The sequence below is a fragment of the Trichosurus vulpecula genome, chromosome 9 (genome assembly GCF_011100635.1).
Source record: "Trichosurus vulpecula isolate mTriVul1 chromosome 9, mTriVul1.pri, whole genome shotgun sequence".
In the NCBI taxonomy this organism is placed as follows: Eukaryota; Metazoa; Chordata; class Mammalia; order Diprotodontia; family Phalangeridae; genus Trichosurus; species Trichosurus vulpecula.
The window spans coordinates 147,314,696-147,339,707 of NC_050581.1; the positions used below are offsets into that span (position 1 = coordinate 147,314,696).

The 25,012-nt window shown below is 44.4% G+C and overlaps 1 protein-coding gene across 2 annotated transcripts in view; it reads right to left on the reverse strand.

Moving 5' to 3' along the window:
• Nucleotides 1–25,012, reverse strand: part of ALDH1L1 (aldehyde dehydrogenase 1 family member L1) — a 72,949-nt gene that overhangs the window by 7,624 nt on the left and 40,313 nt on the right. For both annotated transcript variants that reach the window (XM_036738172.1, XM_036738173.1), the window contains 9 exons: nucleotides 22,466–22,616; nucleotides 21,728–21,798; nucleotides 20,242–20,347; nucleotides 18,532–18,619; nucleotides 10,785–10,878; nucleotides 8,556–8,655; nucleotides 4,803–4,901; nucleotides 1,073–1,238; nucleotides 202–307 (listed from right to left, as the gene is read on the reverse strand). In XM_036738172.1, the coding sequence (XP_036594067.1) occupies nucleotides 202–307; nucleotides 1,073–1,238; nucleotides 4,803–4,901; nucleotides 8,556–8,655; nucleotides 10,785–10,878; nucleotides 18,532–18,619; nucleotides 20,242–20,347; nucleotides 21,728–21,798; nucleotides 22,466–22,616 (981 nt within the window). The remainder of the gene's footprint in view (nucleotides 1–201; nucleotides 308–1,072; nucleotides 1,239–4,802; nucleotides 4,902–8,555; nucleotides 8,656–10,784; nucleotides 10,879–18,531; nucleotides 18,620–20,241; nucleotides 20,348–21,727; nucleotides 21,799–22,465; nucleotides 22,617–25,012) is intronic.

Sequence of the window (25,012 nt, forward strand, 5' to 3'; positions counted from 1 at the left end):
GTGAAGATTTGCCCAGGGGGTGACCTACTGTGGGTGGAGGAAGGATGCTCTGGGTGAGAGCTAGAGAAAGAAGCTTCTATCACCTACCCCATGGCAGGTGTCTCAAAGCTACACCATGTATTAGGAGAGGTCACTCCCCAGCTCCAAATAAAAATGGAAATGTGTCGGGAAACTCAAAGAAAACCCCACAATGATTCATACCCATCAGGGAACCTGGAGATGATCATGATGGGCCCAAAAGACTCTTCCTGGGCCACAAACATGTGATCTTCCACATTGGTAAATATGGTTGGTTCAAAGAAAAACCCTATAGAGAGAAAAGAAAAGTGGTGTAATCATTTATTCATTTAGAAAACATTTATTAAGCACCAACTGTGAGTAAGGTACTAAAAATAGGAGAGAATTGCTCTCATCACTCAGTACCATCTTGTAAAAAGGATCCAGAGGATTTCATGGCTGTATTTATACTAGGACTGTTATTGTGGGGAACGTGTATGTTGGATTCAACTAAACCTGGGTCTGCTATTCAGTAGCTGGTGTTCTTGGGAAAGTCATTTGCTCTCTTTCTATTTCAGTTCCTTCATCTATAAAGTGAAGGGGAAGGAGAAAAAAACATTTTAAAAGCACCTACTATGTGCCAGGCACTGTGCTAAGCACTTTACAAATATTATCTCGTTATGATACCATGAAAGCCCTGGGAGGTGGGTGCTATTATGATCCCCATGGTACAGTTGAGGCAAAGAGGTTAAGTGACTCTATCCAACATGCTACCGCACTATCATTAAAGTAGCAGGTAAGTAGCGTGATTGATAAAATGTTTGATCTGGAGTCAGGAAGCCAAGGTTCTAGCCCCAACCCTTCCAGCTGTGTGGCCCCTGGCAAGTTGCACCCCCCTCCCCGGGTATGGGTGGGAGCTGGACTTCTAAGTCTAACATTCTATGTTCTAAAGCTCCTTCAAGCTCCAACCTTCCTTCACTGAGAAATGTGCAGCTGTGCATGGAGCCAGGAGGCAGCTTCCTCACTGAACTCATTTCAGACAAACAGTACAACGTTGTCTTGCAATTACACTCACCTGGCCGGGGAACCTGTTTTCCTCCATAGACCAGGGTGGCTCCTTCTTTCACACCTTTCTCGCAGTATTCAATCAGCTTTTTCAAATGGGCCTGGTGATTCTGAGGTCCATGATTAGTGGCCCGGTCCAAGGGATCACCGATCTTCATCTTTTGGACTTCTCCTACCTGTTCAAGGTTGGAAACAACTCAGAACCAAGGTCACCATCTCCCTCCTGTGGACTTTCCTCTCTTCATCCAGAGCTCCCATAGTCCTCTCAGTCACACAGGTGTGGGTCATTTTTGGATACTTTTGTTTCTCTCTCCCTCCCTCCCTCCCTCCCTCTCTCTCTCTCTCTCTCTCTCTCTCTCTCTCTCTCTCTCTCTCTCTCTCCCCATCTCTCTATTCTCTGTTTCTCTCTCCTCTCTGTCTCTTTCTCTCTCTTTTCTCTCTTTCTTTGTCTCTCTCTGCCTTTTTCTCTCTGTCTCTCTGTGTTTCTGTCTCTCTCTCTTCTCTCTCTCTCTGCCTCTGTCTCTGTCTCTCTGTGTTTCTCTCTCTATATCTCTCCCTCTCTTCCTCTCTCTGTCTTTCCTCTGTCCCTGTCTTTCTGTTTGTCTCTCTGTCTCTCTGTCTCCTTTATCTCTGTCTCTCTCTGTCTGTCTCTCTTCTCTGTCTCTTCTTTCCCTCTCTCTCTGTCTCTGTCTCTCTCTCTCTTTGTCTTTCTCTCTGTCTCTGTCTCTGTCTCTCTCCCTCTCTCCCCCATAGTCAATCATTTGCCAGGTCAATGAGGCAGCCTATAGCATAATATAGATAGAACAGTGGAGCTGGAGTCAGGAAGACCTAAATTCAAATCCAATCCCAGACACTTATTAGTTGTGTGACTCTGGGCAAGTTACTTAACCTCTGCCTGCCTCAGTTTCTTTGACTGGAAAATGGGAATAAAAACAGTACCTACCTACCTCCCAGGGTTGTTATGAATATAAAATCAGATCTATAAAGCACTTTAAAATGCCATGTAAATGTGAACTATTATTATGGTTAAATCTTATTTTCTATGTCTGTAGGATCATATCCATCCCCCTTTCTCTATTTTCACTTCCACTAGCCCTAATGACTTTAAGTCTTCATTATTTCTTGCCTAGTCAATTAATATAGTATCAGAACTGGTCTCCCTGCCTCTAATCTCTCCCCTCTCCAACCTACTCCATATCCCAAGGACAGATTAATCTTCCTAAAACAACACTTTTGTCGCACTTTACTCCATTGCTCTAGAATATTCATTATTGCCTGAAGTATAAATTTCAAACTTCTTAGTCTCATATTCCAGGTCTGAACAATGTGACCCTTCCCTATCTTTCTACTTCCCTATATGTGTTCTCTCCTCCCGTTGGAATGTTAGCTTCTAGAGGGTAGGAACTGTCTGTTGAATTTTATTATGAGCACCTATCATAGTGTCTGGCACATAGTAGGCACTTAATAAACGCTTCATTCATTCATTCATTCATTCATTCTTCAGCCCTGGCCAGTTTAGACAACCCACCATCTCCACATATTACCATGAAACTTGGTTTTGAATTCTGTCTCAGATGCTTATGAGCTTTATAACCACAGGTAAGTCTTGCAATCATAATTTCTATTCTCAGTTTGCTTGTTTATAAAATGGGCCTACTAGTATTTGTACTGCTTATCTAATAGAGTTGTTGGGGGAAAGCACTTTGGTTAGATGTTTTAAAGGGCTTTTTCTTCCTCACCTGCTAGTCACTATAGGGAGATTGTGTGTGTGTGTCTGAAGATAGCAATCACAGGGGATAGTGAAGACAGTTAGAGTCCTCTTTTCTCTCCAGTCTTATCTTCCCTTTTACAGAGAATTAGGCTTCCTTCTTTCTTAGCTCCTCTTCCTTTGTTTGGCTGGCCCCTGCCCCTTTTAAAGTTTGTCCTCAGTCTGCCGCTCACTGCCAGGGCTAGATGGAATCTTGCCTCTCATTCTTGAGCCAATGGATTCCATTGAACAGAGCTGTGCGGGTCTTGACCTTTTAAGAACCCATCTTTAGCTCCTCTTGCACAGGAGCCCCTAGGTTCAATGGGCGCTTTGAGAGCACTTTGTTAACCATAAAGTGCTATATAAACGCGAGTTGTCTTCTGTAACCACAATCCTGAGCTTTGCTGGTGCTGTTCTCCTCACCTTGGCATTTCCTTATCTCTTTACCTAATTCTAATCCTTTCTTAAAGATGGGATAAATTAGCTGCAATCCAATTAATCAAATATTGAGTATCTACTATGTGCCATCCACTGCTACAGGTTCTGGGGATAAAAGCCAAAAACTAATCAGTTCCTGTCCTCAAGGAGTTTTCTGGGTCAGGGATGGGAATTGAGAAGAGAGAATATAACATGTGCAGTACAAAATATATACAAGGTGATTTTGTAGGGTGAGAGCACTCCAGCAATTGGAGTGGGGTGGTAGGGAAGGCTTCTTGTAGGAGGTGTCACCCTGAAGGAAGTTTGGGGATTTGAAGAGGTGGAGGAGGTAAGGAGGGAGTGCATTCCAGGCATGGGACAACAAATAAATTAGTAGCAGAGCCAGGGTCCAGCACAGGTCAGCAGCAAGTAAGGAAGAACAGAGAAATCAAATAGGGGAAGTAACGAAGACTGGGGTTTGCCCAGACATGAGCGGGGTTAGGCCAAGGAGGCAGGAGATTTAAGAATAAGGGATGGTGTAAGGAGCTGAACTGGTTAGCCATACTGTAGAATGGAGGAAGGGAGGGAAGTAAAACCAAAGCAGGGATGATGGCTTAGGAGAACAGGAAGGGATGGAGAGATTGGAGAACATGGTGAAGCAAGGAATAGGGAGAGACAGACAGAGGGGAGGTTGTGTGTGCTCCAAGAGAAGAATCACTGGGTGTTTGATAATGGAAGTGGAACCTTTATGAGTAATGGTGAGATCAGGGGTGTGTCTATGTCTCTGTGTGTGTACATGTGTGTACATGCAAGCGCATGCGTCTTGTGTGTGTGTGTGTGAGAGAGAGAGAGAGAGAGAGAAAGAGAGAGAGAGAGAGGGAGAGAGAGAAAAAGAAGGTACAAATACTCTCTAGGTGATCTCTCCATCCTCTGAGCTCCTCTAGCACTCTCATTTGGGACCTGGCTATACCTTCTGGTATGGTAGTTATCCACAACACACACACACACACACATACACATGTATATAAACACACACATGTGTATATAAATTATATACAAATATGTACATATATACATACATGTACACATACATATGTGTATATGTGTGTGAGTGTATGTGTATAAAATTTCTTCCACCAGACTATAACAGCTTCAAGAGCAGGGTCAATGCCTAGCCTAGCACCTTGTACATAAGAGATACTCAAAATTATTGAACAACTGATTAATTGATTAATAGTAATAATATTTATTAAGCACCTACTGTGTGCAGATCACTCTTCTAGGTGTTGGGGGAGATACTTAATTTAGATATGACACCATCTTTGCCCTCAAGAGGCTTATTATCTAGTAGGTGGGCAATAAGATAACAAAAGCAAGTGACCATAATAGACAACATTAAGTGTGCTGGAGAAGTACCTAAGTGTTATGCGAAATTTGAAAAGGCAAGACTGTTACCAACTCGTGGAGTTGGTGGGGACAGGGCTGGGAATCAGGGTGGGCTTCTTGGAGGAGGTTGCCAGGACACAGACAGTCACAAACCAGATGTATCTCCTTCAAAGGTGGAGTCAGAACTCACCACTTTCTGTACGAACTGGTCATGAATCGAGTCCTCCAGGAAGAGACGGCCTGCCGCGATGCAGTTTTCCCCTTTATTGAAGAAAACGGAGCTCATCCCCTTTAGACAGAGGAGCAGGTATTAGGTCACTGTGTAGATGGGAAGGCATTCTCCCTAGATCTCTATCTGCCTTCCTCCCTCTGCCAAAGCAATGCATCCATTTTCAGGGCCAACAGACCACTTCATCATTGGGAAGGATGTATAATTGCTATTCTTTTAAAAAATTTGATTGATGTCTTTTGTTTTTAGATCCCCTTAAGCAGCTAGATGGCCCAGTGGATAGAGAGCCAGGACTGGAGTCAGGAAGACTCATCTTCATGAGTTCAAATCTGGCCTCAGACATTTACTAGCTGGGTGACCCTGGGTAAGCCACTTAACCCTGTTTGCCTCAGTGTCCTCATCTGTAAAATGAACCGGAGAAAGAAATGGCAAACCACTCCAGTATCTCTTCCAAATGGGGTCACAAAGAGTCAGGCAAGACTGAAAATGACTCAGCAACAATACCTCGGCCCTGCCACTTTCTTAAGACCTCCATTCACCATGCTCACACTCTGTTTCAGCCAAGTCTCTCTCAATTAGCCAGTATCTAGTGGCACTCCTGTCTATACCATAAGAGACAAGAAACCAACCATAAGTGTCTGACCAAGAGCCTATGCCAACTGCTGTATAATCTACAACCTTGAACTATCTTAGTGAGACATCATGGTATGAAGGCAGCTGCAACCCCGGCATCCTGCAGGGATGAGGAGTGATGGAGAGCTTCGCAGAGCTCAATGAGCCAAGTCTGAGGGAAGCCTTTCTGAGGGTTTTATCCTTGACCGATCCTTTCCTTCTGTGGTTATAAGATTCTAGACTTAAAGTCAGAATGGTCTGACCTCCTCATTTTACTGATGAAAGAAATAGAACCATCAAGCCACCTACCCAAAGGTGGTAAGTGACAGAGGGATGATTTGAACTCAGATCTGCTGACCACAAAGCCAGTGCTCTTTCATTCTGACAACTTCAAGAACCAATCAATTTTCTGTTTTAAAAATATGCTAAAAATGACCACAAGCTGGCTAGTCTGCAATCTGGATAAAATCAAGGTTGGCCAATGCCAAGCCTCCCATTAGGTATAGAGTAGAATGAGAGGGAGCAGGCTGAGGAAAACCAGGGAAACATAGTAGAGTATATTGGGAAGAACTGGGCTCGAGGTCACAAGATTTGAACTCAAGTCCTTAAGGCAGTGTCATACAGTAGAAAAAATAATAGAGTCAGAGGATGTGGGTTCAAACCCCCAGCTCTGCCACATCCTACCTATGTGACCTTGGTCAAGTCCCTGGGCTACAGTTCTTCATCAGCAAAATGAAGGGGTTCATCCAGATGGCTTCTGAGGCCCCTTTCAGCTCTAAATATATGCTCCTAGGGGCAGCTAGGTGGCAAGCACTGCCCCTGGAGTCAAGAGGATCAGGGTTCAAATTTGGCTTCAGATACTTACTAGCTGTGTGACCCTGGGCAAGTCACTTCACCCCGATTAACACACACACACTCTATGCGATTACATACATACATACATATGTTTGTATAGGCATGTGTACATGTATGTATGTACGTATGTATTCCTAGTTCTGCTGCTTAGTAGCTGTTTGGCCATAGACAAGTAATTTAATTTCTGTGAGCTTCAGTATCCTCATTTGCAGGATGAGAATAATAACCCTTATACTACCTACTCCCACAGGGTTGTTAGAGAAAAGTGTGCAAAGTATTATAGTTACAGAAATTATTAGAGAGAATGTCCCAAATGTCTTAATGCAGTTTTAAGCTTTAATATTTAAAAGCCCCGCACTGAGACTTTTGGGACACCTGGTATTAATGCCCATCATTCTTATTGTTCTTGGCTTGGTCTCAGTGTCTCCTTTGATACTGCTATGTCTCACATATTTGCTGCGTGGGAAAATTACTTCATATTTCTCAGTGCCCTAAGCAACGGCATAAGACTAAGGCCCAGAGAAAGTGCCAGCCTGCATTGGTTGGAGGAACCTTCTCATACCACTGAAATCGCAGATCCAATCTCTAGCCTTATCTCTATCCCAATGATTACTGTGGAAAGAACCAATCCCCTCATCTGGAAAATGGGGACCAACGTTTGCATGTCCCCTCTCAGAGGGCTGTGGTGCGCATCACTTTAGAAAGTGGATATTTAAGTACTTTGTAACTGGAGAGTTACACAGCTAATTTGCAGTGCTAGGGAAACGTAGCCTGTTATTGTTAATATACCCAGACTAAGGCTTACCCAGCTTCCTCCTCCTCTTCCCTCAAGCACTCTGTGAACAGGCGCTGCCCCTCCCTTGTCCCTCTCCTTTAACGGCTGAGGTAGAGAAAAGAGGGCTGGGAAATTTCCCACGGTGGAAAATGGAACATAGAAAGTAACTGTGTCCAAATGGAAGGAAGCTATGACCCTCTCTTCACTGTTGAGCTTCAGCTTCAGACCTCTGGGGGCTCTTCCAACCCTGAGACTCTAGGATTCCATTACTTTCATTTTCCCAGCAAGACTCAGGACTGGAGACCTCATTTCCTTTTTGCATTTCGGGAAGGAAGCATTTCCCCACGAAGGAATTTCTAGGCAGGCTGATTAACAGTATTGGAGACAGATGTTGGACAGAGCTTGGCCCATAATGAGAGCAGACCAGAACAGAATGGCCTCTGTGAGGGAGGTGCTAACCGCATTTCCTCCCACCCGTTTAAATTACCCTCCCATTCTACTTTTATGCAATCAACATGGTAACCTCTCTGGGCCTCAGTTTTCACATCTCTAAAAAAAGGAGTTGGGCTAGATAAGTCCCTTCTGACATCCCTTCCACCTATAGATCTAGGACAGGGGTGGGGAACCTGGAGCCTTAATGCCATATGTGGCTGCATGTTCCCCACCCCTGATCTAGGTCCTCATGATTTGGATTTAAGATTCTTTGACTCAAAATCCAGCGTTCTAGATACTATGCCATACTGACCTCTGACCCTGAGATTCTATGATTCTGTGACCTGGACTATAATCCTGGTTCCGCCACTACATGGCTGAATGACTTTCCCTCTATGGGCTTGTTTCTCCATACGTAAAATGAAGGTGTTAAACTGGATAATTTATCTTCTAGTTTCCTCATCTTAAAAGGAACACAATAGTAGCACCCACCTCCCAGGGTTGTCGTGAGGACAGAGTGAGATAATATTTGTAAACCCTAAAGGGCTACAGAAGTACTACTATTATCCTTTATTGTTATTTATATTCTTCTTCTAGCTTGGCATTCTGTAAACTTATCACCACCTCTGTAAGATTTGTTGCTTTTTAATCATTTTTCAGTTGTGTCTGACTCTTCATGACCATTTGGTGTTTTCTTGACAAAGATAATGGAGTGGTTTGCCATTTCCTTCTGTAGCTCATTTTACAGATGAGGAAACAGGCAAACAGGGTTAAGTGACTTGCCCAGGGTCACTTAGCTAATAAGAGTCTGAGGCCAGATTTGAATTCGGGGAGATGAGTGTTCCTGACTCCAGGACCTGCACTCTATCCACTATGCCACCTAGCTGCCCATTTGGTATTCACACATATCCAGAAGTTGGTTTCAGTTTGTCTGTTTTCAACCCAGCCCCACAGAAACTCCGTGTTTTCCAACCCCACCCTGGACTCTGTCTAGAACACCCACACCCACCCATGTTAGTCCCAGAACACAGAAGGATTACCATTTGGACAGCCTTGCTCAGATCACAGTCTGCAAAGATGATGAGGGGAGATTTTCCTCCCAGCTCCAGAGAAACCTTTTTTACATTACTTACAGCACAGCTAAAAGAACAAATAAATAAGAGTTAGCAGGGCTGGGCTGGATTCAAGTAGACCGAGAAATTTGGAAATCCCACAAATCCAACTGGGCTGAAGTGAAGAATGCTGAGTCGGGGTCACCTTAGAAGGTGGATCCCAGCCCATGTGGATACAGGACCCTTACACACAGCTGTCTGTGTCGGATCAAAGTGTTGTTGCTTTTGACCAAGGCTTATAAAGCAAGGAATGGATAAGAAATTCCAACCACTATAAACACTGATGGACCACAAAATTAGACTGTTGGAACATACAGAGACCCCTGGACTGAACTACTTTGTATCTGTGTTTATTCACTTTATGTTTGTGCTGTGTGTATTTTTATATGCAGTGATTGTCTCCTTGTCATACGCTTCTTGAGAGTAGGGATGGTTCCATTTTGTGTTTTGGTCCCTAGTGCCTAGCACAGTGCTTCATAAATACTGGTTGCTTAATTGACACAGAGGTAGTGCTTTAGAGCAGTCATAAAATGAATCAGGAGATGGATACACCATCAGAACTGAGGTGTCTAAAAAGTAGCTTGAGCTCTGGTTTTGGAACTAACCAGTGAATCTAGGGAAGTCTCTTGTAGAGTAACCTGGGATTCTATTTGCCACCCTGTGGTATTTAGTATTTTTAACAGTGACTTGGATGCCCATCAAGCTTGCAGATGACAAGAAGCTTGGTGGAATGGCTAATATATTGAGGGACAGAGTCAGGATCCAAAAAGATCTCAACCTTATTGGGGAGCTGGGGGGGTGGGGGAGAGAGAAGGGATCATCAAAGCAAACAAAACATCTGGTGGCACAGTAGATAGAATGCTGGGAGTCAGGAAGACCTAAGTTCAAATCTAGCCTTGGATACTTAATAGCTATGTGATTCTGGGCAAATCACTTAACTTTTATTTGCCTCAATTTCCTCAACTGTAAAATGGGGAGTATAACACTTAGCTCATATGGTTGTTCAAGGATCAAATGAGATATTTGTTAAAAAAAATGCTTAGTGTAGTACCTGGCACACAGAAGATGCTACATGAATTCCTATTCCTCCCCCCCCAGCTGATTAGAAGAACAATGGGACCAATTTCCTAAGACAAAATTTAATGGACATAAAGGGAAACCTTACGTTTGGGTTCATAAAATCAAACATATGAGTGTAAGATGAGGGAGAATCGACAAGGTTCAAAAAAGGATCTGGGGGGTTTTAGTGGATAGAGTGGACAGTCTTGGAGTGGGGAAGACCAGAGTTGATGTGATGATGGGAAACTCTCTGCTATTCTTTCTATAATTCAGTTGCTGATCTGTGTTGGTGGAGGGAATTTACATCCTCCAAACCCAATGGAATCACAATTCTGAAGGAAAAAGAAAGCAACCACGGCCAGACTATCTAAATGTGAGCTGTTGTCATGATCATTACTAATACCATGCTAGGCTCTCACCTTCAGTCCAGCCCCTTGACTCTGACCACTGGCATTTTTGCTGTCTCAGTCTGTGATTTCCAGGAAAGGATTTCAGTAAAAATAGATGCAGGTGTTAAATGCCCGACTGACTATTTATAGCCTGTGACAAGTCGCTGGCACTTCACATATGTGTTTATCTTCTTCCTAAAACCATCACTTTGGCTTTAAACTAATGAACACGGAGATTTCTCTTTATGGAGGCAGGGCTTTGGGGTAGATAGAACCCCGCCCTTGAATCAGGAAGACCTGGCTTTGAATCCTGCCTGGACATTTAACAGCTGTGGGACTGGGCAAATTCCTCAACCTCTCTGGGCATTGGTTACCTCACCTGTAAAATGGGCCTGATTACAGCACCTTTACTTGGATAAAATGAAATCATGTTTGCAGTGCTTTGTAAACTTTAAAGTGCTCTTCATAAGTGTAAGCCATTATTATTGTAATAGACGATGACCACCATGTTTGGGGAGTTTCCATGAGTAAAAGATGGTGGAATTTGAGATACTTCGAAGATGATTAATGCTCTGGCTTAGGGAGGGTCTTATATGTTGGTTAAATAGTTGACTGCCCAAATAGATTTCAGGAACCAAGAAAGGGAAACCTTTCCCCCAAATGCCTCCATATCTAACATATCCCTGCCCTGCTCCCACAACTTGCTTACCTCTTCATGATGTGTTTTCCAATCTCCGTGGAGCCTGTGAATCCAATTTTCCTCACATCTGGATGATCTGATAACCTCTGCCCAACCAAGGAACCTGTCCAAAGGAGGGGCAATGGAATGTGAAAACAGGGCTTCCGGAGGTCCCTGAGACCCCTAAATGACACAACCCATGGATTGATGACAATGGGCTTACTTTGCTGGCAGGTAAAACAACTGAGAAGCTGCCAACATTTGCTTCCTTTTCAACCCCTGCCTGACCTCTCTCTTAGACCAGCTGGGATGCCAATGGAATTTTGGTGCACAAGGCAGGCCTACTTAGCCTACAGTACAAAGGAAGGCCATCATCTCCCCACCCCAACCCTTTAGGGGAGCTTTCAACAAGAGAAATGGAAATTCCAGGCCAAGTCCTCTCAGCAAGCCAAACTATTGTTCCTGATGCTCTCTGAGTCTGTAAAGAATTCTCTGCAGACAGAGGAGAATTGCTCTCATAAGGAAAAGCCAGCTTAATATAGCATTTAGAGCTAGAAGGGGCAACAGAAGTCATTTCCTCATTCTAGAGAGGAGGAAACCAAAGCTCCAAAATATTAAATAATTTCCTTAATGTTGCACATGTAGCAAGTAGATGAGCTCACTGCTCTCTAATCCCAAATCCAGAGCCCCTCCCACTGCATTACCCTACACATTAACTGCTCCCTCCCCATCATTAGTTGTGGGTGCTGAGGGAGTTTGTGCACTCCTCCACTCCATAACCCCCATAAATTGGAATATTCCTTCCTGAATCTTAACTCTAAAAGGGTTTGGAACAGAAGTGTCATGCACATGGGACCCACAACACTCTGGAGTACAGCCTGAACCAGATTAAAATGTAATTGGGAAATATTTAACAGAATAAATAAAAATAAAATAAATTATAAGTAATATTACATTTTAATGGACCATCAGGGATCCTTAAGAACCAATTAGTGGCCTCCTTTTCTCTTTGACACAACTGGTCTGGAGGACAATGAATTTTTCCCAAGTTTCATTCCCCCAAAGCCCTGGCATCTGGGAGGATGAAATCTTGGATAGATTTGCCTCAAAGTAGAATGGGAAGACTTGGGAGCCTAGGCTGAGCCATGGACAGCCATAACAAGGAGAGTTAGCAGGCTACCTAAAAGCTTAGGATGGATTCCTAACACATTGTTGAAAATTCCAATGGTGGTGGCTTAGGATTTGTTCCAATATGATAATGAAGCATAGATTCTCAGATTTAGAGGATGTTAGAGAGGCCTGAGCAAGAGTCTCCCTCCCCCAACAATGCATACAAATGGTATCCAGGATCAGCCACAGCAGAAGACCTTAAGAGAGAGGTAAGCCACTGCCCTCTGAGTCAGCCCATTGTCAATCAGACAGTTCAGATAATTTGGCTCAGAGGTCGTAGATTTAGAATTGGAAGGGAGAGTAGAGGTCATCTCTTCCAGTCTAGAAGATTGAACTTGGAAGTTTTAATTTGCAGTGGCTGGGAAACAGGTCACTGAATCAAGCACTGGGTTTTGAGCCAGGAAGATCTGGGTTCCATTTGAACCTCTGACACTAGGAAGTGTGACTATGGGCAAGTAATCTGGCCTCTGTTTCCTCATCTGAAAAATGGAGTGGTAAGAACTATGTTAGAGGGTTATTGTTAAGATCAAAGGAGATAGTGTCAGGAAAACAATCCTTAAAAAGTCTATGCCAGTATCGGCTTAAAAATAAGTTGCTCCTCTTGCCCAGCCTAGCTTTGCCTCTTTGTGCCTTCTGTACCTAGCTACCAGCTCTGTCTGCCCTTTGGGGGCCGAACAGAACAGTCTACTGCCTCCTCCCACAGCAGCACTTTGAACGCTTGAGGGCGGCTCCCCTGTCCCTCCTAAGCCTTCTCTTCTTCAGGCTCAACGTTCCCAGGTCCTTCTACTGCTCCCCACATGGCATCCCCATACTGGTCACACTCCCCTGCTTATCAATGCCTTTCCTAAAATGTAGTACTTAAAAGGAAAGAGGGGAAACATGACATGTCTATTACAGGCTAAGCATTTAACCAGCATCTCATGTGATCCTCACAACAACCCTGGGAGGTAGGTGCTGTTATTATTCCCCTTTACAGTTAAGGAAACTGAGGCAGACAGAGGTTAATTGACTTGCCCCGGGTCACACAGCCAGTAAGTGTCTGAAGTTGGGTTATGAATTCAGGTCTTCCTGAATCCAGGACCAGTGCTCTCTATCTATACCATTCAGCTGCCTCATGAAAAGAGTTCAAATTCTGGCTCTGCCCTAACCTTCGGCAAGTCACTGAATCTCTTTGGGTCTGTTTCCCCTTCTGTAAAATGAGGTGGTTAAGCTAGATGAGCTCTGAGGTCCCCCAGCTCTAACATGATCCACACATATATACCAAGAGAATAACAATTCTGATGTTCTGTATTCTCAAAGGGACAACTGTAACTCCAACACAGTGGAATGGGATGCCTCGTGAGATAGGGAGTTTCTCATCACAGAAACAATCCAAACAAAGGCAGACAGATCTGGATATCATAGAAGGAAGGTTAGAATAGAGACCCTCTGAGGCCCTTTCCAACACTGACATTCTAGAATTTTTGACAGTGTCAAGAACAGTATAGGAATATGGAAATGTTTCCTCTCTGCATTGAGGAGGCCATGTGACTTCTATCTTTCAAGGAATGGGGTGAATATAGCCTTCGAATTAACTCCTATTCCAAGGGACTGGATTTTCCGAATGAGGTCAAAGGCAGGCAGCACGCTGGATTTGGAAACAGGGAGCCTGGATTCAAATCCTGATTCCTCAACTTAACACCTATATGGTCTTAGGCTAGCTCCCACATCTCTAGGCCCCAGCTTTCTCCTCTCTAAAATGAAGGGTTGGGCTAGGTGCCCCTTCCACCTCTAAATCTATGCTCTTAGGAATTGTTATGAGAGGTAGTGAGGTGCGTTAAATAGAGGGCTGGCCTTGGAGTCTGGAAGACCTGGCTTCAAATCCTACTTTTGATCTATATCACCTGGGGCTATGGACATATGACCTAATGTCTCAATACACTGGGCATCTTTCTAAGTCTATCTACACCATTGGAGGGGTTTTTCCCTATTGGGAGTTTCCAAATGAATGAAATCCCAAGTCTAGACCAAAACCACAAAACAAAACCCAATCCCACTTAGGGCACATGAAACTGCTCTAAGTAAACTCTATGTTTCAGCACATCGTATGCATGGACATATTATAAGATTTCCACTAACATCTCCTCTGATGGCTCCTTGTGCTGTGGAGATGACTCTGTGTTCTTGAACTTGGCTTCTTGTAGATTGATGGCAGGTTATACCAGCAGGCCACAGTTCTTTGGCAGGCCTTTCCAATCTGAAAAGACTCTGAGTATGGGCCCAGCAATGGCCTATGGTCTAATATCTTAGATAACCTTGGAGAAGCTTATATCCAGAGGACTAAGTCCCATGGGGGACTGGTATGGTTGTAAGGAGTGTTATCATGGAAGAGAGCTAATATCTGTTTGCAAGATTTCTGGTTTGTATCGCTGTAACGGATTAATTCACAGACTTTGAATTGGAGGGGCCCTCACAGACCATCTGGTCCAACCCAGATCTGAACAAGATTACTCCCAGACAAGAGAGTGAGGAGGAAAACCCTTCACCTCCCGGAGCAGAGTATGCCAACTTCAAGAGAGTGTCAGTTGTTAGCAAACTTTTCATATGTTGAGTCTCAAATCCCTTTCTCCCCAAAACTTCCCCCTATCACACCAAGTATTGCCCTTTGAGGTCGAGCAGGGACAGAGCCTGGACCTATGATTTCGATAGCATAGGGAACTCTCAGATGAGGAAATCTCTCTACCAATTGCAGGTTGCCACCTTCTTGTTTAGAGAGTTGCCTAGAGTATTGGGACTTCAAGTGCCTCGTCCAGGGTTATATAACCAGTATGTGTCAGACGCAAGGCCAGGCCTCTGTCGACTTCCTACACTATGGCTCCCTTTCCATCTTCTATGTGCTATGTTCAGTCGTTTCAATTGTGTCCAACTCTTTGTGACCCCATTTGGGGTTTTCTTGGCAAAGACACTAGAGTGGTTTGCCATTTCTTTCTCTAGCTCATTTTACAGATCAGGAAACTGAGGCAAAAAGGGTTAACTGGCTTTCCCCAGGTCACACAGCTAGTAAGTGTCTAGGCTCAGATTTGAACTCAGGAAGAGGAATCTTCCGAGGCCCAGTACTCTCTGTCCTATGGCGCCACCTAGTGGCCCATCTTATATATGACAATCTCCCCGGATTCACATTCCCAGGTCTTGTAACTGATTCTCTTATGGTTGCCCTCCTTGGGTTTTAATCCCTCCCAGCTTGTCAATGTCCTTCCCAGAAGGTGGCACCTGGACCCGAACACAGCAGCCCAAACATGGTCTATTCAAGTCAGATTATAGCAGGACTGTACACCTCTCATTCTGGACGTTCTGTATCTCTTAATGAAGACTGCCCTAAATGCCTTCCGCCATGGCCCAGATAACAGTCTGATTCACAGAGCAAACAGAACGGTTCTCCTTTATTTGGAGCTTACTCTGAGAAGTAAACCGGCCATGACAGGCCTGGTTTCCCACCTCGGCGACTGGCAGATCAGCCACCATCTCTGCAGAATGAGCAGCCACAGAGGGCAGGCACAATTCCTCAGTGACCAAAAGGGCCAGCGTTAGTCAATACAATTTTCTCCTTCTGCTCAGAGGGGAGCGAGCAGACGCCAACTCATGGGGACTCTGACAGTGCACACTTAGACTAGTGGGGGAGAGGTCTTTGTGGAGGTAGATATGAAGACATGGGCTAGGAGACAAGAGATCTGGGGTCAAATCTTGGATCTGCAACGAACTGTTCATGAGACCCTGGGCAAGTTTATATGTGTGTGTGTATACGTGTGTGTATCTATATTCAGATCTATATATGTCAGTCACACATCCTACCCTTGGAGCTTCCTTCTCTGTGAAATGAGGAACTGAATTAATTGATCTCACCAGTACCTTCCAGCTCTAATAGTCTCTGATGTTATAGAGTCTTCCTGTTTGGCCCCTGCCCTCCCTCCAGGCAGCATAAGCAGAAGAAGGCGAAAACAGGTTACATGTGAGGGCTGGCCTTATATGTAGGAATACATGGTTTTATTTGTGTGATGTCATAGAAATACCTGTCTCACTTTCTGAAAGTCTCCCAGTAGAGCTATTTCCTTTGAGTGTCAAAGGCTTTTAAGTCCTTTAAAGCCTGATGTGGTAGAAAGAGGACTAGACTGGGCTGTCCATAGTCAGGGTTCCAGTCCCCATTGTATCATGTAGAAGCTGTATGATGTGGGATAATTCAGTCTCTGAGCTTCAGCTTCCTTTTACGGAAAATAAGGGGACCAGTGCAGACAAGCCTTAAGGGTCCTCCTTTCAGACCTAACAAGCTATGAGACAGAATGGCTTTTATGGAGTGTACTGTAGGCAGAGTACTCCTTGAGGAATGGGCCTCTCTCTCTCTTCTCCCTCCTATATATTTGTATTTGTATCCTCAGTGCCTAATACAGGGGCTGGTATACAGTAGGCACCCAATAGATGCCTATTAATTATTTATTTCATTGGGTCTTTGGGGTTGAATGTTTCCAAGGGCAGCAAAATCAGGGATAAGGGGCAAGAGAGGTGAAATTCTTTCCTACTATGTTCCTTGAGAGATGAATTCTACATTGACTTTGGAGTCAAAGATCCTGGCTTCAAATCCTTCCTCTGATACCCATGTGACCTTGGGCAAGTCACTTAAACATCTTGGCAGCTTCTTCATCTGTAAAATGAGGGGGCTGGAATAAATGGCCTCCAACATCCCTGCTGGCTCTAAATCTGTGATTCCCCATTACTGTTATTTGTCATTAGGGCATGCTGCCTCCTTAGCCATGTGATTTTAAGCAAGTCAACTTCTCTGAAATTCCCTTTCCCCATCTGTAAAATGGGATAATACTTGTTCTGTCTCACAGGGTTGTCTCATCAAAACAAATGAGGTAATGGGTGTGAATGTGTTTTGAGAGCAGTACAAATAAGGTAGAGGTATCATCACCATCACTTGTATTGTTATTAGCATTATTAGGTAAGCCTATGGCAAAACCGGGCAGTGATCCCAGCACTCTTGGATCCCTTTCCCTGAGCAGATGACATTTACCTCCTCGCCCTGGATCCAGCAAATTCCCAGCCAGTGACAGAGTCAGGGGAGGCTGAAATGAAATGTGGGCCAATTCTGCCGCCCCAACCCATCTCCTTTCAGCAGAAGTCAGGAGGTAGAGAGGGGTGCTTTTGTGGTGTCCTAGTTAGAGTTTCAATTAGCCCTTTGCTGACAGATGTGTCGGCACTGTACCAGGTAGGTAGGAAAGAGTCATTGGAGAAACCACCAGGCCAGATCATCAGGGATGTCCCACCCGCCCCCATCCTCTTACTGGCTCCTGGAGAGCTGCTGAGTTAATTAAGGAAGAAAGCAAGCAGCTAGACCACGGCTGTGTGTAACTCAGCGTCTGTATGTGGAGGGAGAGCTATCACTGGTCCAAGAAACTTCCAGGGGAGAATGGGATAAATGTAGGGCTAGATTCTAGAAAATCAGGGCTGGGTAGAACCCCGGGGATCATTGACTCCAGATTTACCAAGGAGTAAACTGAGGCTCAGAGAAGGGAACTCACTTGACCATGGCTACTGTAAGTTAGTGGCAAAGTCAGGACCAGGACCCAGGCACTGTTTCCTATTTCAGTTATCTCTCCCCTACACTTCGCTGCCTGTCTTGAACTTAGAATTGTGGTGTATGATTGCTAGAAGGGACCTTAGGGATCCAGCCCAATGTCCTCTTTTTATAACAAATGGGTAAACTGAGGCCCAGAGAGGATAAGTGTTTTGTTCATGATCACATGGATAATACATGTCAGAATGTGGACTCAAATCCAGGTCTTCTGACTACAAGTTCAGTATTCTTTCCATTACATCCACCTTTGTAAGCACATAGTAGGTGCTTCATAAATGATCAAAGAATCATAGATTTTGAGTCAGAAGGGAACTCGGAAGTCACTGAGTCAATCCCCTCATTGTACAGGTGAAAGCCAAAGGGGTTAAAGTGACTTGTCCACCATCACACAGCTATCAGGTTGAACCCAGTTCGTTCTGACTCCAAGGTCAGTACTCTATCCATTATGCCATACTGCCCTTCAGTATAGATGGGATGGCTATATACAAGATGGCAGGTGAGAGTAGATGCAGGTAAACTCACCTTGAGCTCCCAAATGGTTGGCATGACTTTGGGTTCCCAGCTGTCTCTTCTTTGTCCCTCACTTGCTCACTGTTTATTATTATTATTATTTATTATTATTATTAGTAGTAATAGTAGAAGGAAGAGGAGGTAGTGGTGGTAGTAGGAGTAGTAAAATGAGGAGGAAGAGGTAATAGTGGTGGTGGTACTACTAGTAATAGCAGGAGGAGGATGAAGAGGAAGTAGTAGGGGTGGTGATGGTGGTGGTGGTGGTAGTAGAGTAGTAATGTCATCATCGTCATCATCATCACTACCACCACCATCACCACCATCTCATTTTCCTAGACAGCCTTTCCCAGGGTCAGGTTCTTGGTCTTTGGAGATGCTCAAGCTCCCTATAAGACTTTCAAATGGAGAAGTTGGCCAGCTGAGATGCCCTGCCTTTTCTTGCTGAGAAGGTAGACAGGGAAATGCTGCCCTCTCCTGCTGCCCCCTTACCTGATCCTGGTAGCACGTTCACCACACCTTTGGGAATGCCGGCTTTCACCGTCAGCTCTGCAAATTTCAAGGCAGTCAGTGGTGTCACCTGGTGATACAGCAAGAGAATTGCAGTCTCAGAGCCACTGGCCCCCCCACATCCTTTTCTGTTTTATTCACTGGGTGACTTTCAGATGTCACACATAGAAAAATGGAGCTATCATTTTTGATATGATTAAAAGGTTCCAGCTGAGCAACCAAGCTCAGCCCTTTCTCCTTACTAGGATGCCCTCCTCCAGTGTCTCCATCTCTCCGGAACGATAGGAAGAAGGGATTGGGCCAGATAACTACTAAGGTCCTCTTTAGCTCTAAATGACTTTAAAAACCAACTAATCCTTCTTTTTGATGGGAGGAAATAGAGTGACTTGCCTAAGGTCACAAGGTAAGTGGCATAGCCAGAATTCTACCCTAGACCTTTTGATTCCAAGCCCAGTGTTCTTTTCACGACTTCATTTTCTTCTCTCTTCTTGGAAGACTTGGCAACACCTAGTATGATGCCCTGGACAGAGTAAACGCCTAATGCATACCTGCTGTTTTCAACCACTCAATTAACAATCACTTATTATGCACCTACTATGTGCCAGGCACTATGCTAGATGCTGAGGATACAGAGGCAAAAATGAAACAGTTTTTGCCCTCATGGCCCTCATATTCTATCAGGAAAGACAAAACATAAATGTGTAAATTTGCACAAAATATATTAAGGTACACAGAAAGTAATTTTTTACTGGGGGAGGCCACAACAGGTAGGGAGTGGAATCAGGACTGGACATAGGAAATGCGGCTTGTGCGGAAGGAGCATTGTAGAAAACCATGGATTCTAAGAGGCAGGGGTGAGGAGCGAATTGATTCCAGGCATGGGGTACATGGTTGTTGTTTGTCCTTTGTTCTCAAAGAGGACCATGACATCAGGGAGGTGATGCCATGGCTTGCAAGTGAATTGGATTTAAGTGAGAGAGGGCTGTGCAAAGTCATCAGCCTCACTTTCTCCTCCGGAGCCATCTGGGTCCAGTGGCCAGATACAGATCAGGATGACTGGAGATGGCATCCCCCCCATGGGGTACATACAGACTGTGTAAAGATAGAGGATGACTATTGTGTGTGAGGAACTACAAGACAGCTAGTTTTGTGGGAGCACATGAAGGACAGTAATGTGTGGTAAGGCTGGAAAGATAGGTTGGAACCAAATTGTAAATGGCCTTATATTTATATTAATGGCATTTTGATTTGATTCTAAGAGTTACCATTGAACCCAAGTCTTGACTCCCAATCCAGTGCCTTCTCATGACACTCTCCCATTTCTATAAATAATAAAGCTATAACATTACCTAAGTACTAGACCCTCTCCCTTGAGGTAGGCTGCAAAGTTTGGTACAGGTGGAGATGGCTGGGTAGCTGCCCAGAAAAGAAAGAGGACCCCTGGAGTTAGCCTGACGGGAGAGAAGGCTGGAGTGTTCCTCTTCCACCCAATTAGACAACCCTGGGCTTGAAAGTGGAGGTTCAAGGATAGTATCATTGTCCTAATGTGGCAAATGCATGGCTGGCTCTACAGAATTCCGTGGTAGAGGGATTTTCCATGTGAGATACACACATTGTTATTATTATGCCCACCCTCTCCCCTCCTTTCTAGCCTATCAGCCTTAACAATCCTTGGACCTTGAGGTGACTCACCTGGGCTGGCTTGATGACCACTGTGTTCCCAGCAGCCAGGCAGGCAGCGGTCTTCCAGGAGAGCATCATTAGGGGATAATTCCAGGGAATGACGATGCCACAGACCCTAAACACCAAGGCAGCCAGGTGTGAGTCCTGCCCAAGCTATCCCATCCCATACTGCCTCCTTCCATCTTCCTTCTCTGTGATCCTAATATTCTATCGCAAGAAGCCTGGACTCAGATTCAGGAGCCCTGAGTTCTAGACCTGGCTCTGCTACTAAATCATCATGACTTTTCCGGGCTTCATTTTCCTCATCTATAAAATGGAGAGGTTTAACTGGTTGATATGCAAGGTTCCTTTTATCTCTGCCAAGTCACCCTGCCTCTTGCAGACTCAGCTTTCTCATCTGTCAAATAGGCTGGTTGGATGAATGTGATCCCTTTCCCATCTGACATACTATGATTCTGTTCTATGGGATGACCTTACAAATATTTGAAACCATATATCATGCCCACATCAGCCTCGAGGCAACTCTTCTGAAATATTTGCATTGTGAGGTTTCTGCCACATAGTAGACACTGAACTTGTTCATTTATTTATACAATGCTTCTTAATTCATTTAAGTAAGGCTTCAATTCCTTAACCCAAAGGAATGTGTCTAGGGATGGATGTGGTAGGAGATAGGAAGTCCCCAAAGACACAGCTATTGTGCCCGAATTGACCAGGCAGCTATGTCCAGGGTTGCTTGGTGCCAGTGGGGACTTTTTCTTGGGAGACTGTTTTTCAGAAGTATGAAAGGAATGGGGTGGGGGTAGGGATCAGCCTTTCCAAGTGAGTGCTCTAGTCAGATGGACCCCAGAGGAAGCCACTAGTATCCCTCCTGGGGTGGTCTTAACTTGATTATTCTGATTAGCTCTATCTTTGGAGAGCTTGAGAGGCTCACAGATAAAGAACTGAAAGGGACAACCCTTCATTTAACAGGTGAGGAAACTGAGGACCAGAATGGTTACGTGAATTGCTTAAGCTCATATACTAGTAAGTAGCAGAGTCAGTATTTAAAACCAGGTCCTATGACCCCAAATTCAGTACTCTATCCACAGCAATGACATGGAGACTTTTCTGGTTATTACTCTCCCTCCACACCTTCCCAAGCTGTTAGTACCTCCTCCCACTGAAATTATCTTTTTTTCTCTTGCATAGATTTTGCATATCCTTGTGTGTACGTGTTATGTGTACGTGTTATTTCCCCAATAGGATACAAGCTTCTTGAAGGCAAGAACTGTCTCACTTTTGTCTTTTTTATCCCTAGTATCTAGCACAGGGCCTGGCACATAGGAGGCGTGTAATAAATGCTTGTTGATTCATTAATTGTGCCACATTGACTCTCACAAAAGTAGGGTCACAGTTAGTCTTGAAGGAGGCTTCCCATTTGACCAGGTCCAATTTTCTGACAATTGTGCTGCCAAACCCTCCTATGAAAGCATCCCAAAGTGATGGGACTCACCCAACTGGCTCTTTCTTGGTGAAGGTCAGGTTGCGGTTAGGCCTTGCTTGGTTAATAGGAATGGTGGTACCCTGGAAATCAAACACAAAGATGGATCAAGGTCTTCAGTCCTCCTCTCCCTCCCACATGGCCCAGCCAGGTGTATACTGCTTATTGGATAACTTGGCAATTTGTCCTTGGCTTGGGAATAGGAAGTCAGGCATCCCTTAAACTGGAACAGAAAGTGTAAGGTAACACAGAGAGTGGTAGAACTATATAGCCTTCAACTCCAAATCCAGGCTTCTTTCCACTGTATAAATCACACAGCTTGCCATGACCTCTTCTTTATGATTATCTTACTTTTTTTATATTACAGCTATTTATGTAAGTATCCTTCCCTTCATTAGACAACAAGATCCCTCAGGGCAGGCCCTGTGTCATAGTCATCTTTCTATCCCTACTACTAAGCTTTGTACTTAAGAATGGAGAAATTTAAGACAGGTTAAATTCCATGAGAACTTCTTTCTATCCTAGGTATCTTGGGGTTCTCCATCCTGAAGGACACAGGCCACTAAACTTCCAGAACAGGCAGAGGGAAACTTATGAGTCACCTGTGCCTTCTAAGGAGGCTGATGCCCATTCCTCTTTCCCCATATCCTCAGAGAATCCTTTTTTGGGGGGACCTTGACCTGATCCCTGGGGACTCAGACTTTAAGAGAGGAGGTCAGGCTGATGATACACAGGCCTGATGGATCCCACCTGAATTTTGTCACACCAGCCTGCAAAATAGCGGAAGGTTTGGATGGACATGCCCACATGTGTCTTCAAGGCCAGTGTGTATACTGCGCCTGAGTCAACAGATTCAATGGTAGCCAGCTCTTCCTGATGTTCCTCCATGAGATCAGCTAACCTGGACAGACCGGAGGAAAAGAAAAGGAATGGATATTTTCATCTTGCTTTCTACTCTCCCACCACCATCTTGTTTTCTCCATCTTCTCCATCTCCCACCTCCTCCTAGAAGCCTCCCCTAACTATTCAGACCCACACTGATCTCTCCTTCCTCTGAAGCCCTACCACACATAGAATCTATACCCCACATTTAAAGTCTTAGAATTAAGGGTAGAAGAGCATAAAATTTGGGAAGAACTTAGCAAGAACCCAGCTCAACTTCCTCATTTTTACAGAGCAGAAAGTTAAATGCCTTGCCCAGGGTCACACAGCTGGCTAGTGACAGAAATGTTACACTAGAAGCCAGATCTAACAGTTTGGTGTTCTTTCCACTCCATTTTATGCTGTCTTGCAATGCTTATTAATTCTTATGTGTGTGAAGATTCCTTTTATAGTGATCAGAATACTAGTCTAGTAGTTCGAAGATCTGGATTCAAGTCCTGACTTCCCTCATTAGCTAGATAACTTTGGGCAATCACTCCTCCTCTTCTCTGTCTCCCGTTCTGTAAATGAGGAGGAATGATCTCTGATGTGCTATAAATCTTCTCACTTTGATCGTTAGCACTTTGAGGGCTTGTTGTTGTGTTTGTCCATGACATCAAGGAAATGACATGACTTGCAGCTGACTTTAATTTGAGTGAAGGAAGGCTGTGCACAGTCACCAGCTTCACTTTCTGCTCCAGAGTCATCTAGGTCCAGTGGCCTGATATTCACTAGGATGTCTGGAGATGACCCAGGATGCAGTGGGAGACCCTGGCCCTTTCAGGCTAAGGTCTTTTCAGGTTCTCACTTTGAGTGAGGTAATGCTCATTCACTGAATAGATCTCTTTAAGAAGTGTCAAGGGATGGCCCCTTTAATCCAAAAAATAATCAGGGCAGAGATTGGGTCTCGTATACTTTCCTATGCACATTCCTGTCTTTCTGCAGAAGAGCAGATATATGAGGTTTGGAGGAGGCTGAGTGTGAGAGTAGTCCCTGAAGGGTCCCTGACACCTTGTGGTACAGAGTACTGGATTTGGAGTCTGAAGACTCGGAAGGTTACTCCTTCTCTCCAGGCCTCGGTGTTCTCATCTGTAAAATGAGGGAGTTAGGCTTCGGTGATATCTAAGCTCCTTCCCAGCTGTGAAGCTGTGTTGGCAACCAAAAATGGGCTCCTTAGCACTTAGTCAACAAGTGCCCTTGACTAGTTTGGCTTTTCCCCCTGAACTGAATGCTGTTTGTATGTTGGACTGGAGTAAGCTTGTCGGCCCCTTCACCTTGCTTCCCTTGCTTAAGCTGATGGAAAGAACCTGTGCTTTCCCGGTCAACCCCTTCACCTTGCTTAAGCTGATGGAAAGAACCTGTGCTTTCCCGGTCAACCCCTTCACCTTGCTTAAGCAGATTGAAAGAACCTGTGCTTTCCCCAGCGTACCTTACACCCCCGCAGAAGCCGGATGATTAAAAGCAGCTCCCGTTGGAGCCAGAGGCTGCTATAGCCGCAGCTGCAGCCGGAGCTGCCAGTGGCAGAGCTGACCTACGGGAGGAAGCTGAACAAGGACTTCAGGCCAGTGGGTAATCTTTTTACCATAGAGGGGGAAGCATGATTTTGCTTTATGCAATCATGCTTCTCTGTAGCCTCCTGGTTACTCTTTCAAGGCGTACTTATTGGGCCTGGAAGCTTTTGATCAATATATCAAAATGGGGTTGCTGGTTCATGGGTTGGTTACTGTGGAGCCTAAATATATGTTTTGATTCTTCTGCCTTCTACTTTGAGAGTTTCTTATATCCGGCGGTTCCGAACCTTTCAGACATGTATATGATCCTCTTTGAGATTATAAACTCTGCCCTCCTAATGCATAAGCCCAAGAGTCAATGGTTTTCCCATTTCAGAATCAACCTGCTGGTTGTTGAAGCCTTGGCAAATAGGTCAAGCTGGAGGCCACTGAGAACTGGAGCAAGACTGAGAAACTTTTTTTAAAAAATCATTTTGTTAAGTGCCTTAAAAATACACTTCATTCAGTAGCTCTCACAATATTATCTATTTCTGTTGATGGATATATAAACATATATATACTTCATATATACATATAGACTATAAGTTGAGATTTTAGAGTGAATCTAGCTCTGTCTCCTCAATTTTACAGTTGGAGAAAGCAGAGAAGGGAAATGACTTGGCCAAGATCTCAGCACTAGTTAACAGCAGAACCTCCCTTGCTTCTTTGCAAAGGTGGAGGACTATGGGTGTGGAACATTACATACCATAGATCATTAGATGTGGTTAATTTGGGGGAGTTGATTTTACTGAACTGTCTCTTCTGTTTTTTTATTTTCTGTGACAAGGGGAAAATGACCCCAGGAATAAGGTAGAATGTTAGGGGT